The 14,058-nt window shown below is 41.4% G+C and overlaps 1 protein-coding gene across 1 annotated transcript; it reads left to right on the forward strand.

Annotated features, from left to right (window-relative positions):
• Nucleotides 1–12,163: 12,163 nt before the first annotated feature.
• Nucleotides 12,164–13,765, forward strand: LOC308511552 (protein FAM47E-like; the record flags this gene model as incomplete). The annotated part of the gene is made up of 2 exons (XM_081081570.1): nt 12,164–12,815; nt 12,903–13,765. 2 exons carry the CDS (start codon nt 12,164–12,166, stop codon nt 13,763–13,765), a joined length of 1,515 nt encoding a protein of 504 aa, XP_080937696.1.
• Between the last annotated feature and the right edge of the window lie 293 nt (nt 13,766–14,058).

Consider the following 14,058-nt stretch of genomic DNA (forward strand, 5'->3'; position numbering starts at 1 on the left):
ATCCTGCATGGAGTAGGAGGTATTCCGTGGGTCCCAGCATGGAGGAGAAGTTATTTCATGTGAACCTGGGTGGAGGAGGAGGTATTCCGTGGCACCTGGGAAAACAGAAAATTAACCTACACCTTATTAACAATGCATATGAGGGTGCAGATAGGTGGATGGTCTTCGACCCTTTGAATGTGGATGAATGTTCATGCTAAATGTATAAAATATATCCTTAAAATCACAGCTGTGCTTACCTCTGGTAAAAGGGTGAATAGAATGGGATTGGGCATGGATTAAAAGAAAGTATTCCTGTATTTAACCTACAGTTTTTGGTTTACTAAAATATGCAGATATTAACATTTGTTAACATCTGGGTAGCAAGATGGAGACCCCTTACTCTAAGAACAGAGTAAATGAAATTGCAACACTGCAGATGATCCTTGGTCAATTGTGAGAGTAAATAGCTGCTCTGTGAAGAGCAGATCTGTTTTAACTTGCTCAGCTCTAACCCTACCCCATCCCTCCTAACATAGGACAGTAAAGATCTTTGGCATCTGAGCCTTTTAATCTCCCTAACTACACTCCAAGACAGTGAATGAATTTAAGACAATTACAGACCTGCAGAGAAGGGAAACAATAGGACACATTTTCCTACAAGCAAAAAAACAAACTACTGTTCTAATGTGAGAAATATTGTGTTTATTTTGGCATCAGAAAGTGTTCCTATTCTACCTATAAGCTCTATGCCATGTATCCCCAAATGAGAAAGAAACTGAATAACTAACACACTCCACTCTCCCATTTTGAACAAAACCCTAGTAGTGAAATGGACATCACAATTCTAGATCAGATCCATGCTACTTACCGAGGTGAATCAAGTAAGTCCTTTATTCATAAATATAAATGGAAAAGGTTTGCCAGATGTATGAGGAGGGTAAAATAGAGGATCACAATAAACACACAAAACTATGTCATTGTGGGGGAAAACTCAGATAAAATATTGAAATAAAAGATAATTTTACTAAAAATTCAAATTCCTATTCTCAGAATTTTAAGGGAAGAAAATAGATTTATAAAATTAAAATGAAATATCTACTATAGAAGGAAACAATTAGAGGACAGATCAAGCACTTGCAAGATAGAAGTATTTGCAACAGCATGGATTGACCTGGAGAATATTATGCTAAATGAAATAAGCCAGTCAGGGAAAGGTAAGTATCACATGATCTCACTCATATGTGGAATCTAATGAACAAAATAAATCCATGAAAAAATAGATCCAGAAACAATGTCATTTTGATTTTTAAAAAAATGAAAACTAAAAGGGGAAGTCAGTGGAATATTCTGATGTTGAAAAATGTTGCCACATTACAAGGTATCAGAATTATCTTAAATGTGCTTATTATAAGTGATCCAAGTCATGGTAACAACTACCTGTAAGACACAATCTTCACACGCTGTCTATTTAAGAAGCAAAAAAAGGGGACAATTTAGAAAGGTAAGTACTCTACATCAATAATCACTCTTCAGAAATGTTTGCCTTGGGAGATGGTAAACAACTACAGCAGGCTCTTTTTCAATAGCCATATTTACTAATGTTAACTGTCATAGCCAGAGTAGGATGAATACTTGGAAGATGCTGATGTTCATACAGTAATGTAACCTCTTGTATTTAAGAGTGAAGAGAGCTCTAGAAACATTATTTGGAACTCCTGAGGCTCATTCATTATGTTTCATTGGCTAATTTTATATATATGTATATATATCTCCTATCTAATAGTAGACAAACATGGTAATTAACCGTACCTCCGACATGGCTAATCAAGGAGATATGCAAATTAACTGCCAACCAAGATGGTGGCTAATTTGCATATGGCAGGCAGGGCGGGGCAGCGCCATCCTGCCTGCCTTGCTGCCATCCAGGCCTGCTATTTGCGACCGGGGCAGCAGGTGGCCCTTATGAGAACAGACCCAGGGCTGGCAGCGGGACCACAGAGATCAGCCAGCAGCCACGCCCACAAACGGCCCTCCCGCAGGGATCCCTGGCTGACAGTTGCTCATGCACTGCTCTGCCAATGGCCACGCCCACAAACGGCCCTCCCATGGGGATCGGAGGCTGCCAGGTGCTAATGCATGTATCTGCCAAAACGCACACCTGGGCTGCCTTTGCCCTGCGCAAACTATGCAGCTGGCAGAGGGGAGTGGGGCCGCTGGGAGCAGGGCGGGAACTTCCCGGGGTTTGCGTCAGGCAGCCCAAAGCAGAGTGCAACTATCCCAACAGGTAGCTGCTTTCTCATTCACTTACTTGCTCATTCATTCACCCATTCACTCACTCATTCACTCACTCACCAAACCCTCTCAGGTCCATGGCACCGGGCCAGGCACAGAAGTTGAAGTAGTATAAGACAGAGCTATGTCCTCAAGATGTTAGTAATTCAGTATGCAGCCAGGAGAGGGGTCCCAGGCCACTGGGAACAGGGGGGAACTTTCCAGGGTGGGCTTCAGGGAGCCGTGTGTGAGGCTGGAACTTCTGCCGCGTTGCCATGGCAATGCGGCAGAAGTTCCCGCCCCTTAGATGCTTGTTCATTCACTTACTTGCTCATTCATTCACTCATTCACTCATTCATTATTCACGCACTCAACAAACCCTCTCAGGTCCATAGCAGCAGGCCAGGCACTGAAGATGAAGCAGGATAAGACAGAGCTATGTCCTCAAGATGTTAGTAATACAGTAGGGCGAAGCAGACACATGAACGAGGCAGTTGTATGCACAGATGCAGTGTACTAGGTTCTGTGAGGGCTGTAACATACGCTGACTTTGTTCTCTTGACAAAATGGGGCCTCGGGAGCCAGGCCGCCCAAGCCTGTAGGCCTGTGCCTAGGCCAGGAGTGGCCGGGGTCCCCGAACATGACAGAGGGTGCAGGTCAGGTTGAGGGGTCTAGCCCCACCCCTCACCCTCACCCCCAAGTGCACAAGTTTTTAGAGAGATAGGGAGAGGGAAAGAGGGATAGAAACATTAGTGATGAGAGAGAATCATTGATCAGTTGCCTTTTGTAGGCCCCTACCGGGGATTGAGCCTTCTTGCCCCCACCACCTGGGCAGGTGACCTTCAACAAAATGTTACCTGGGACACTTCAGTCCCCAGGCTGAGGCTCTTGGCGAATCTTCTGAGCTTGGCGTGTCAGCCTTTTGAAAAAACCTAACTTAACTCTGGTGACATGTCACATATAGAATTTTTTTTACATTTGCAACCATACTAAAACAAAGATTTATATTTTTGATATTTATTTTATATAATTAACTGCCATTTAACAACAACAAAAAAATCAACCAAAAAAATGAGTTCGCGTGTCACCTCTGACATGCGTGTCATAGGTTCGCCATCACTTCTACCCAATGGTCCAAAACAGCTAGGATTCACTTGATAATTTCAATAAGGGGTAAATGTAATTTCTGTTGCACATCTATCACTCCTCTTTGGAAAAAGTATATGTCATATGACAAATAGGGACAATAGTGAACTTTTTTTTTTAATTTATTGCTTAAAGTATTACAAAGGGTATTACATATGTGTCCATTTTATCCCCCCGCCCTAGACAGTCCCCTAGCCTCCCCTATCCCCCAATGTCTTATGTCCACTGGTTATGCTTATATGCATGCATACAAGTCCATTAGTTGATCTCTTACCCCCCTACCTCCTGCCCCCCAACCCTCCCCGGCCTTCCCGCTGCAGTTTGACAATCTGTTTGAGGCAGCTATGCCTCTGTATCTATTATTGTTCAAAAGTTTATAATGGTCTCTATTATCCATGAATGAGTGAGATCATGTGGTATTTTTCCTTCATTGACTGGCTTATTTCACTTAGCATAATGCTCTCCAGTTCCATCCATGACGTTGCAAATGGTAAGAGTTCCTTCTTTTTAGAGCAGCATAGTATTCCATCGTGTAGATGTACCACAGTTTTCTAATCCATTCATCTACTGATGGGCACTTAGGCTGTTTCCAGATCTTAGCTATGGTGAATTGTGCTGCTATGAACATAGGGGTGCATATATCCTTTCTGGTTGGTGTTTCTGGTTTCTTGGGATATATTCCTAGGAGTGGGATCACAGGGTCAAATGGGAGTTCCATTTTCAGTTTTTTAAGGAAACTCCATACAGTCTTCCATAGTGGCTGCACCAGTCTGCATTCCCACCAGCAGTGCACAAGTGTTCCTTTTTCTCCACATCCTCTCCAGCACTTGTCGTTTGTTGATTTGTTGATGATAGCCAGTCTGACAGGTGTGAGATGGTACCTCATTGTTGTTTTGATTTGCATCTCTCGGATGATTAGTGACTTTGAGCATGTTTTCATATGTCTCTTGGCTTTCTGAATGTCCTCTTTTGAAAGGTGTCTATTTAGGTCCTTTGCCCATTTTTTGATTGGATTGTTTATCTTCCTTTTGTTGAGTTGGATGAGTTCCCTATAAATTTTGGAGATTAAGCCCTTATCAGATATGACATTGGCAAATATGTTTTCCCACACAGTGGGTTTTCTCGTTGTTTGGTTGATGGTTTCTTTTGCTGTGCAGAAGCTTTTTATTTTGATGTAGTCCCATTTGTTCATTTTCTCTTTAGTTTCAAGTGCTCTAGGAGCTGTATCAGTGAAGAAATTGCTTCGGCATAGGTCTGAGATTTTGTTGCCTTTGGATTCTTCTAGAATTTTTATGGTTTCCTGTCGTACATTTAAGTCCTTTATCCATTTTGAGTTTATTTTTGTGTATGGTGTAAGTTGGTGGACTAGTTTCATTTTCTTGCATATATCTGTCCAATTTTCCCAACACCATTTATTGAAGAGACTATCTTGGCTCCATTGTATGTTCTTGCCTCCTTTGTCAAATATTAATTGAGCATATTGGTTCGGGCCGATTTCGGGGCTCTCTATTCTATTCCATTGATCTATATGCCTATTCTTGTGCCAGTACCAGGCAGTTTTGAGAACAGTGGCTTTGTAATACAACTTGATATCTGGTATTGAGATCCCACCTACTTTGGTCTTTTTCAGGATTGCTGCAGCTATTCGGGGTCTTTTTTTATTCCAGATGAATTTTTGGAGAGTTCGTTCTAGATCTCTGAAGTATGCCGTTGGTATTTTAAGGGGAAGTGCGTTGAATTTATAGATTGCTTTGGGTAGTATGGACATTTTAATGATGTTGATTCTACCAATCCATGAACACGGTATGTTCTTCCATCTGTTTATGTCTTCCTCTATATCTTTTTTCAACGTCCTGTAGTTTTCTGAGTAGAGGTCTTTTACCTCTTTAGTTAAGTTTATTCCTAGGTAGCTTAATTTTTTTGGTGCGATGGTAAACGGGATTGTTTTTATAATCTCTCTTTCTGAAAGTTCACTATTGGTGTATAGAAATGCCTCAGATTTCTTGGGGTTAATTTTGTATCCTGCTACATTGCCAAATTCATGTATTAAGTCTAGTAGCTTTTGGATGGAGTCTCTAGGGTTTTGTATGTATAATATCATGTCGTCTGCAAATAAGGACAGTTTTACTTCCTCTTTTCCAATTTGGATGCCTTTTATTTCTTCTTCTTGCCGAATTGCAATGGTTAACACTTCCAGTACTATGTTGAACAGGAGTGGTGAGAGGGGGCATCCCTGTGTTGTTCCTGTTCTTAGGGGAAATGGTGTTAGTTTTTGTCCATTGAGTATGATGTTGGCTGTGGGCCTGTCATATATGGCTTTTATTATGTTGAGGTATGATCCATCTACTCCCACCTTGGTGAGAGTTTTTATCAAAAATGGGTGTTGAATTTTGTCAAATGCTTTTTCTGCATCAATTGATATGACCATGTGGGTTTTTTTTCTTTCAATTTGTTTATGTGATGTATCACGTTTATTGATTTGCGGATATTGTACCATCCTTGCATCCCTGGGATAAATCCTACTTGGTCATGGTGTATGATCTTTCTGATGTACTGCTGGATCCGATGTGCTAAGATTTTGTTGAGGATTTTGGCATCTATGTTCATGAGGGATATTGGCCTGTAATTCTCCTTCATTGTGTTGTCTTTACCTGGTTTTGGTATTAGGGTGATGCTGGCTTCATAGAATGAGCTTGGAAGTGTTCCTTCCTCTTGAATTTTTTGTAGTAGTCTGAGGAGGATAGGTTTTAGTTCTTCCTTGAATGTTTGGTAAAACTCCCCTGTGAAGCCGTCTGGTCCTGGGCTTTTGTTTGCTGGAAGCTTTTTGATGACTGCTTCAATTTCTTCCATAGTTATTGGCCTGTTGAGATTTTTAGATTCTTCCTGATTGAGTTTTGGAATGTTGTATTTTTCTAGGAATTTGTCCATTTCCTCCAGGTTGTCTGCTTTGTTGGAGTAGAGCTGTCCATAGTATTTTTTAACAATCATTTGTATTTCTGTGGGGTCTGTTGTTATTTCGCCTCTATCGTTTCTGATTTTGTTTATTTGGGTCCTCTCTCTTTGCTTCTTGGTGAGTCTGGCTAGAGGTTTGTCAATCTTGTTTATCCTTTCAAAGAACCAGCTCTTGGTTTCATTGATTTTCTGTATTGTTTTTTTTTTGGTCTCTATGTCATTTATTTCTGCTCTAATCTTTATTATCTCCTTCCTTCTGCTCACTCTGGGGTTTTCTTGTTGCTCGCTTTCTAATTCTTTGAGTTGTAGAGTTAGCTGATTTACTACCATTTTTTCTTGTTTTTTTGAGATAGGCCTGTAGAGCTATAAACTTCCCTCTCAGGACTGCTTTCATTGTGTCCCATAGGTTTTGGATTGTTGTGTTTTCATTGTCATTAGTTTCCAGGATGTTTTGAATTTCTTCTTTGATTTCATTGGTAACCCAATCAATATTTAATAGCATGCTATTCAGCTTCCAGGTGTTTGAGTATTTTGGGTTGTTTTTATTGCAGTTTATTTCTAATATTATGCCATCGTGATCTGCGAAGACGCTTTTTATAATTTCAATCTTCTTGAATTTGGGGATACTTTGCTTGTGACCCAATATATGGTCTATTTTTGAATATGGCTTATGAGCATTTGAGTAGAATGTATATTCCCTGTCTTTGGGGTGAAGTGTTCTGAAGATGTCTATTAAGTCCATCTGATCTAGTGAGTCATTTAGGATTGCTGTATCTTTGCTGATTGTTTGTCTAGAGGGCTTATCCAGTGTTGTCAGTGGTGTATTAAAGTCCCCTACTATGATTGTATTGTTGTCGATCTCTCCTTTGATATCTTCCAGGAGTTTTTTTTTATGAATTTGGGTGCTCCTGCATTGGGTGCATATATGTTTACCAGAGTTATATCTTCTTGTTGTATTGATCCCTTTAGTATTATGAAGTGGCCTTCCTTATCTCTTGTTATGGCCTTCACTTTGAAGTCTATTTTGTCCGATATAAGTATTGCTACCCCAGCTTTCTTTTCCTTTCCATTTGCCTGAAAGATATTTTTCCATCCTTTCACTTTCAGTCTGTGTGAGTCCCTTCTAATGAGGTGGGTTTCTTGTAGACAGCAGATGTATGGGTCATGTTTTTTTATCCATTCAGCCACTCGATGTCTTTTGTTTGGAGCATTTAGTCCGTTTACGTTTAAAGTTATTATTGAAAGGTACTTGTTTGTAGCCATTTCTGTTTTTGTGTGGCTGTTTTCTTTCTGAGCTTTTTATTTCTTATTTTTATACCAGTCCCTTTAGCATTCCTTGCATTGCTGGCTTGGTGGTGATAAACTCCCTTAGCCTTTTTTTTGTCTGTGAAGCTTCTTATTTCCCCTTCAAGTTTGAATGATAGCCTTGCTGGATAGAGTATTCTTGGATTCAGTCCTTTGCTTTGCATCACTTTGTACATTTCTGTCCATTCTTTTCTGGCCTGATGTGTTTCTGTTGAGAAATCATTTGACAATCTAATGGGAGATCCCATGTATGTAACTTTCCGTCTCTCTCTTGCAGCCTGTAAGATTCTCTCTTTGTCCTGAACGTTTGCCATGGTAATTATGATGTGTCTTGGTGTGGGTCTTTTCGGGTTCACCTTGTTTGGGACTCTCTGGGCTTGTGTGACTTTTTTCTTCCCCACCTCAGGGAAGTTTTCTGATATTATTTCTTCTAATAGGTTTTCTAATCCTTGTTCATCCTTCTGTTGTTCTGGTACCCCTATTATTCGTATGTTGTTTCGTTTCATGTTGTCCCAAAGCTCGCTTAGACTCTCCTCCTGTCTTTTAATTTTTTTCTCCAATTGCAGTACATTTTGGGTGTGTTTTGCTTCCTTGTCTTCTAATTCACTAATTCGGTCCTCCGCTTCTCCTAGTCTACTGTTGATACTTTCAATGGAGTTTTTCATTGCAGCTATATCACTCTTCATTTCTTCTTGGGTCTTACTTAAGTTGTTGATTTTTTCATCTGTTTCTTCTAGCTTCTTGCAGAAGTTGTCGATTTTTTCCTCCATCCGGTTTATGCACTCTAGGACCCTTATTCTGAATTCTTTTTCTGTCATGTTGCATGCCTCTGTATTACTTAGCTGCTTTTCTGGAGAGTCCTCCTTCTCTCTCCTTTGGGGGTTTCTTTGTCTGCCCATGTTTGATCTCACTGACATATCTAGACGTTGAGTCGTTCAGTGGTTGCTCCCTTGGTGGCAGTGACTCCTTGGTCTGTGGTTGCTCTTCGGGCGGTTGCGGTAGCAGCTGCTCTTCAGTTGGCAGCAGCTCCTCTGGTGGGTGCTGTTCACAGCTGTGGTGGCTCTTCTGGCTGGTGGGGCGAGGTTTCACGTACAGCTGCTGTTCCTCAGCAGAGGGTGTGGTGCTCAGGAGGTTGCTGTTGCTTGGATCTGCTGCGTTGATTTAAAGGCACAAAATACAACACAACAAGGCACCACGTACCAGGCACTATACACAAATATATTCACGACATTCATAACCCCAAATAAAGGTGACCACCTGAATTAAGAGAATTACGGGATAAGGAAGAAGGAAGAGAAAAAGATAAAAGAGAAAAAAGAAAAGAAAAGTAGGGACCAAAAAAAGGAGTGCAAAAATGAAATTGGGAAAATGAAGGGGGGAAAATAAAAGCGAGAAAAGAAAAGAAAAGAAGTAAGAAAAAAAAGAGTGAAAAGAGAGAATGAAGTGGAAGAGGGGAAGAGACTTTTTTATATGAGGAGAATACTCCTATAGAACAGCCATTAATCCCAACAAATTCCAGCAACAGCTCCCTGGAGATGAATGCAAACTAGAAACAACCAATAATATAACGATGAAAATAGAATGGAGAACACTAATCCCAAAATAAAATAAAGAGAAAATAAAATGGCACTTTAAAAAAAAATGGTAAAATGGTAGCAGTAATAATACTGGTTAAAAATAAGAAGGTAGTAATTAAAAGGGTAAAATCAGGTGATGGAAAAAAGAAGAAAAAAAAAGAAGAAAAGAAAAAGAAAAAAAAGAAAAAAAAATGGTTTCTTAGTTAAAAGGTGAAAAAAGAAAAAAAAAATGGCAGTAGTGAAGGTCCTTCGGTTCTTCTATTCTTCAGTGTGGCTCGCCTTAGACCTGCCAGGTATTCAGGAGAGTGTTGAGTTTCCCTGCAATACACTGTTCCTCTGTGTTGTAAACCACAGTCCTTATTTTAAAGCAAGCCGCATTTGTTTCCCAGACTGCCTTATTTTGTGTTTAGCAAAGAGTCAGTTTGTGGGTCAGCCTCTGGGTAGCAGCGTTCTGGGGTTGGCCTCTGAGGTTATAGGGCCTCTCTGTCCAGTGGAAGTTCACTGCCCAGAGCTGGCTGCGTAATACTTAGTTACCTGCGCTGTGTTGTTGCTGGGATTAATAGTGAACTTTTAAAGGGCTTTGAATATACTGGGCATTACCTTCAGGCTACTTGTCATTTTTCCTATGAAAATGTCACTTCGTTCGTATCCTTAAACGGAGATATTCTCCCTGTGCTTCATACTGCAGGAAACAATAATATTAATATTAATAATGATATTAATAATAATACTAATTTACAAGCAACGATTTCTAGAATAGATTGAGTTCCCACTGAATCGTGGTCACTGATTTTCTATTCCTTAGCTTCATATTTTAATTTATACCAACCATCTTAAGTCATCTTAGCTGTATTAATATATTTAATGCTATTTCATTGATTTGCAATTTCAGCCTGCTTCACTTAACACTTACTCAGAAAGAATGTACTTCAAAGGTGATGTCTGAAGAAAATCTTTAAAATAATCAGATGGCAAAAATTGATGGGAAATTGATTATAGGGAAAATATAGTGTTTGTATCTTTAATTGCAAGAGTTTGAATATTGGACACACTGCCTCATACAAAAGGAGAACTGAACCAATGTGTGCTGAATAACTAAATGAATAAAAAATGTATTTGAGGACAAGATTCAAGTTGCTGCCTTGGTTGAAGAATTACATCTAATCTGCAATTTGTGTATTAGTGTATCATTGGCTATGACCAAGAAAAATCCATGCTGCATTGAAATTGTAAAACACCTAATGTTATATGCTAAGAAGTTTATTATTTATTTTTTGGAAGTTGAAGTAGATGGTTATCCTGAGAATTAGGGAAAAAAGTAAAATAGGTTGGTATGGATTTTAAAAGAGGCATTTGTTTCAATAATGTCGGTGTGATCTACAATTTCTAATCATGGAGAATAGCAAGAATTGACGGTACCAGGAGATGGACAGCCCGACTTCACAAAGGGCTGTCCATCTCCTGAAGATGTGAACACTCATGGCCCTCGGGCGGGCTTTCTCCCCATGATAGTTCGGAAGCCGTGGTAGACCTTTGCAAAGGCAGACTCACAAATTGATGGAGACGAAACAAAAAAAGTTGATCATATTTTCTCTTCTGGCCAAAGTAGAGTAACAGGTATCAGATTTATGCCCTGGAGCACGTGAAAAAATAATGAAAGAAAATAAGATAAAATTATGAAAGACACTGGACATCAGGAAGCAGGGACAGATGCCTCACAGATAGGAAATAAATGAGGTGACTCCTATGATGGCTCCACATTCCTTCTGTTTCTAGGCCACAGCTCAGAGAGGTCACGCTATGTAAAGGAGATGGAGCTAAGACACCACAGAGAACAAGGTGGGTAGAGATCTCAAGGCAGACAACCAGAGAGCAAAATGAGAGAAAGAGACGGAACTCTAGAATCTTGCACCCCACAAGAATGATTCAGGGGATTACTGATCAGCTCGTGTGTGAATATTAGAAGCCAGGAAAGAAACCACTGGAAAGGATTCTTGATAACTGATACTCACACAGGGCCTGCAATAGTGACCTTTACTGTCAGCCAGACTAGAAGATCTCTAGCTGCACAGGCATTGAATAATTTACATGGAAGGGTCTTGCTTCAGTAGTGAGGAACAGTTAATTAACCATACCACATGGTCTAACAGTATTTAGCCATGTACTATCACAGGGAACTGCTCTGGTTATTTAAATCAAATCTTAAAAAGGATCCCAAAGAATCAAGCTCTTTCCAAGAAACACAACAGTATCTAAAAAGGGCAAATATTATTTGTAAAAAGAAAATGGATGGTGAACAACACATGGGTTTTAAGTAAAGACAGGATCCATAGTAGGGCACTGACCTATCCTTTGTCCTCAGGCTTTACTATGGCACTGTTTTCCTGATTATGTTGAAATGTTACCTTAAAAGATAATTGATCTTGATTTCTGAGGGGGATTTGGGGTGCCATCTTAAGTTGTATACCCAATGCCTCACTCACTTCACCCATATTTGGGCAGATATCAAAACCTGACGGCTGTGAGTACATAGAAAAAACATGGTTCTCAGAAGCTCCCTCCTTTCAATTGTTACCTATAATTTATCCAGGAGAAATGAAAGTACTTGTATGAAGATGTGAACACGTGAAATATTCGTGACCCCTTGATTTCCAAACAGCTTCAAACTGGAATCAGTCCAAAAGTCCATCAAAAGATGAATGGGGAGCTGACCTGTGGAGGAGTGCCCATACACGGGAACAGTTCTGTACCACAAGCAAGAATGCAACCTTGCCGGCCATCCCCGGACAATGCAGGCTGTGCAGGGGCACGTGCTGACCCACCTCGGGAAAGAATAAGCATGAGTCAGCACCAGGCAATGGTCTCCTAGCAACGGGGCCGCTGGGACAACAAACCCCTGAAGCCACTGGGCGCCCTGGGCCAAGGGCGCCATGGCGTGCCAGCAGTGGCCCTTACCTGAGCCCCACAAGGGGTGGCTGTTAAAGTCGGACCTGAGGAAGAAGGCGCTCATAGAGTCAGGGCTGATCAAGCCGTGGCAGTCAGGGCCGAAGCTGGACAAGAAGCCGGAGCCCAGCAAGAAGTGGCTGCTAGGGCCAGGACCGCTGGAGCCCGTGCCCCTGGGCATGAAATGTAAGCCCTGGTTCAAGGACAGGGACAGGTTGCCTTCCCGCTATCTCTCCAGGCAGAACAACAAGCTTGGGAAGTGCCCCACCTCCATGGACAGCCGGCGGTGGGTATTTGTGAAGGAGGGACTGGACGACTTCAGAACGGGCTGTCCATCTGCTGAAGATGTGATCACTCGTGGCCCTCGGGAAGGCTTTCTCCCCATGATTGCTCATAGAATTCCCCGCCCTCCGCCCAAAAAGATTCACAGGCAGCCGCCCACGGGAGCGGACCTGTGTTCCAAGCTCTCGCCAGCCCAGCGAGCACGGAAGGCCTTTGTAGAGAACATTGAAGCCAGCCTGACCCAGCATTCCTTGGTTAACTGCCCGAATCTGGAGGAAGCTCTCCCTCCAGACCTCCTGCTCAAGGTCCTGGAAGTGCTAGATCCTGACAGGAAGATGGAGGACACGTGGGCGTATTGTGAGGGCACCAAGGAAAGAAAGAAGACCCCCACACACCTGTGTGAAGAACATCCTGAGGAGGTCAACCTGGAGCCTCCCCAGGCAGTGAACCTGGAGCCTCCTCAGGCAGTGAACTTAGAACCTCCCGAGGCAGTGAACCTGGAGCCTCCCCAGGCAGTCCACCCCAAATCTGCCTGGAAGCTCAACCTGGAACCTCCCGAGGAGGACAACCTGGAACCTGAAGACCAAGCCTACGTGGAAACGGCCAAGGAGAGTCTCCAGTCATATTTATTCAGTTTGTTTCCTGAGGAAGAGACAAATGCAGCATGCACAATGGATATCCCCAAGGATCCTGGGCTCCAGAAATCAAGAAGAAGAATTCGTGAATTCTGCAGATGGATCGATGATAATTTTGGAGACATAGGCATTGATGAAGAGGACCTCATGAAACAGTTTCAAGTTGAGTTAGAGGTCCCACTCACCCATAATACAGTCAAAATAAAGAAAATAAGCCAGCTTCCTTTGAATATAAGGCCCTGCAAACAGCTAGATGACATACAGCAGAGAAAATTCTCCATGCAGGAAGGTAACTGGGAAAGGAAACTCCGCAAACAACAAGACCCTTATAAACCCAAACGGGAGAAGATAAGGTATGGAGCATGGTACCTGGACCCCAAATCCTGGAAAAAGCTGGTCAATGACCAGCCCTTTCCCGACCCTAAAGCCGTCCCTGACAAGGAACATTTGACCGATGGAAGGCATCTTGAACCAGACATTATTGATGAACTTTATGGACCAATTGCCTTCAAAGATTTCATTGTAAGCAAGGGCTACAGGATGCCAGGTGTGATTGAGAAGATGTTTATGAGGAAGGGATGGAACTATGAGTCTGTGAAGACTCCTATACACCGAGTAATGAAACTCCTCTCCAAACCCAAAGAGGAGGATTCAGGGGACGAAGAGGATTAGACAATTTTCTATTTACTGCTCACTTGGATAGTGTGTCTCTCTCATTTTAACATAAGTCAGAATTCACCATGAGTGCCTCACTGTGTATGGACAATTTGATTCCACAATATCTGTAAATTTTTAACACCTATTTCTAATAAAACTTTCTGAATTAGCTTCTGCTTCAATGTGTTATGTATTTTACCAACTATGAAGTAAATATTTATATATACTCCTCTTGGTTTTGGTTGTGTTAGGAGTATTATATTTTCATTTCAATTATTCATTAAAAATGACCATAAATAAATGAATTA

The sequence above is a fragment of the Myotis nattereri genome, assembly GCF_964212035.1.
Source record: "Myotis nattereri genome assembly, chromosome: X".
NCBI lineage: Eukaryota > Metazoa > Chordata > Mammalia > Chiroptera > Vespertilionidae > Myotis > Myotis nattereri.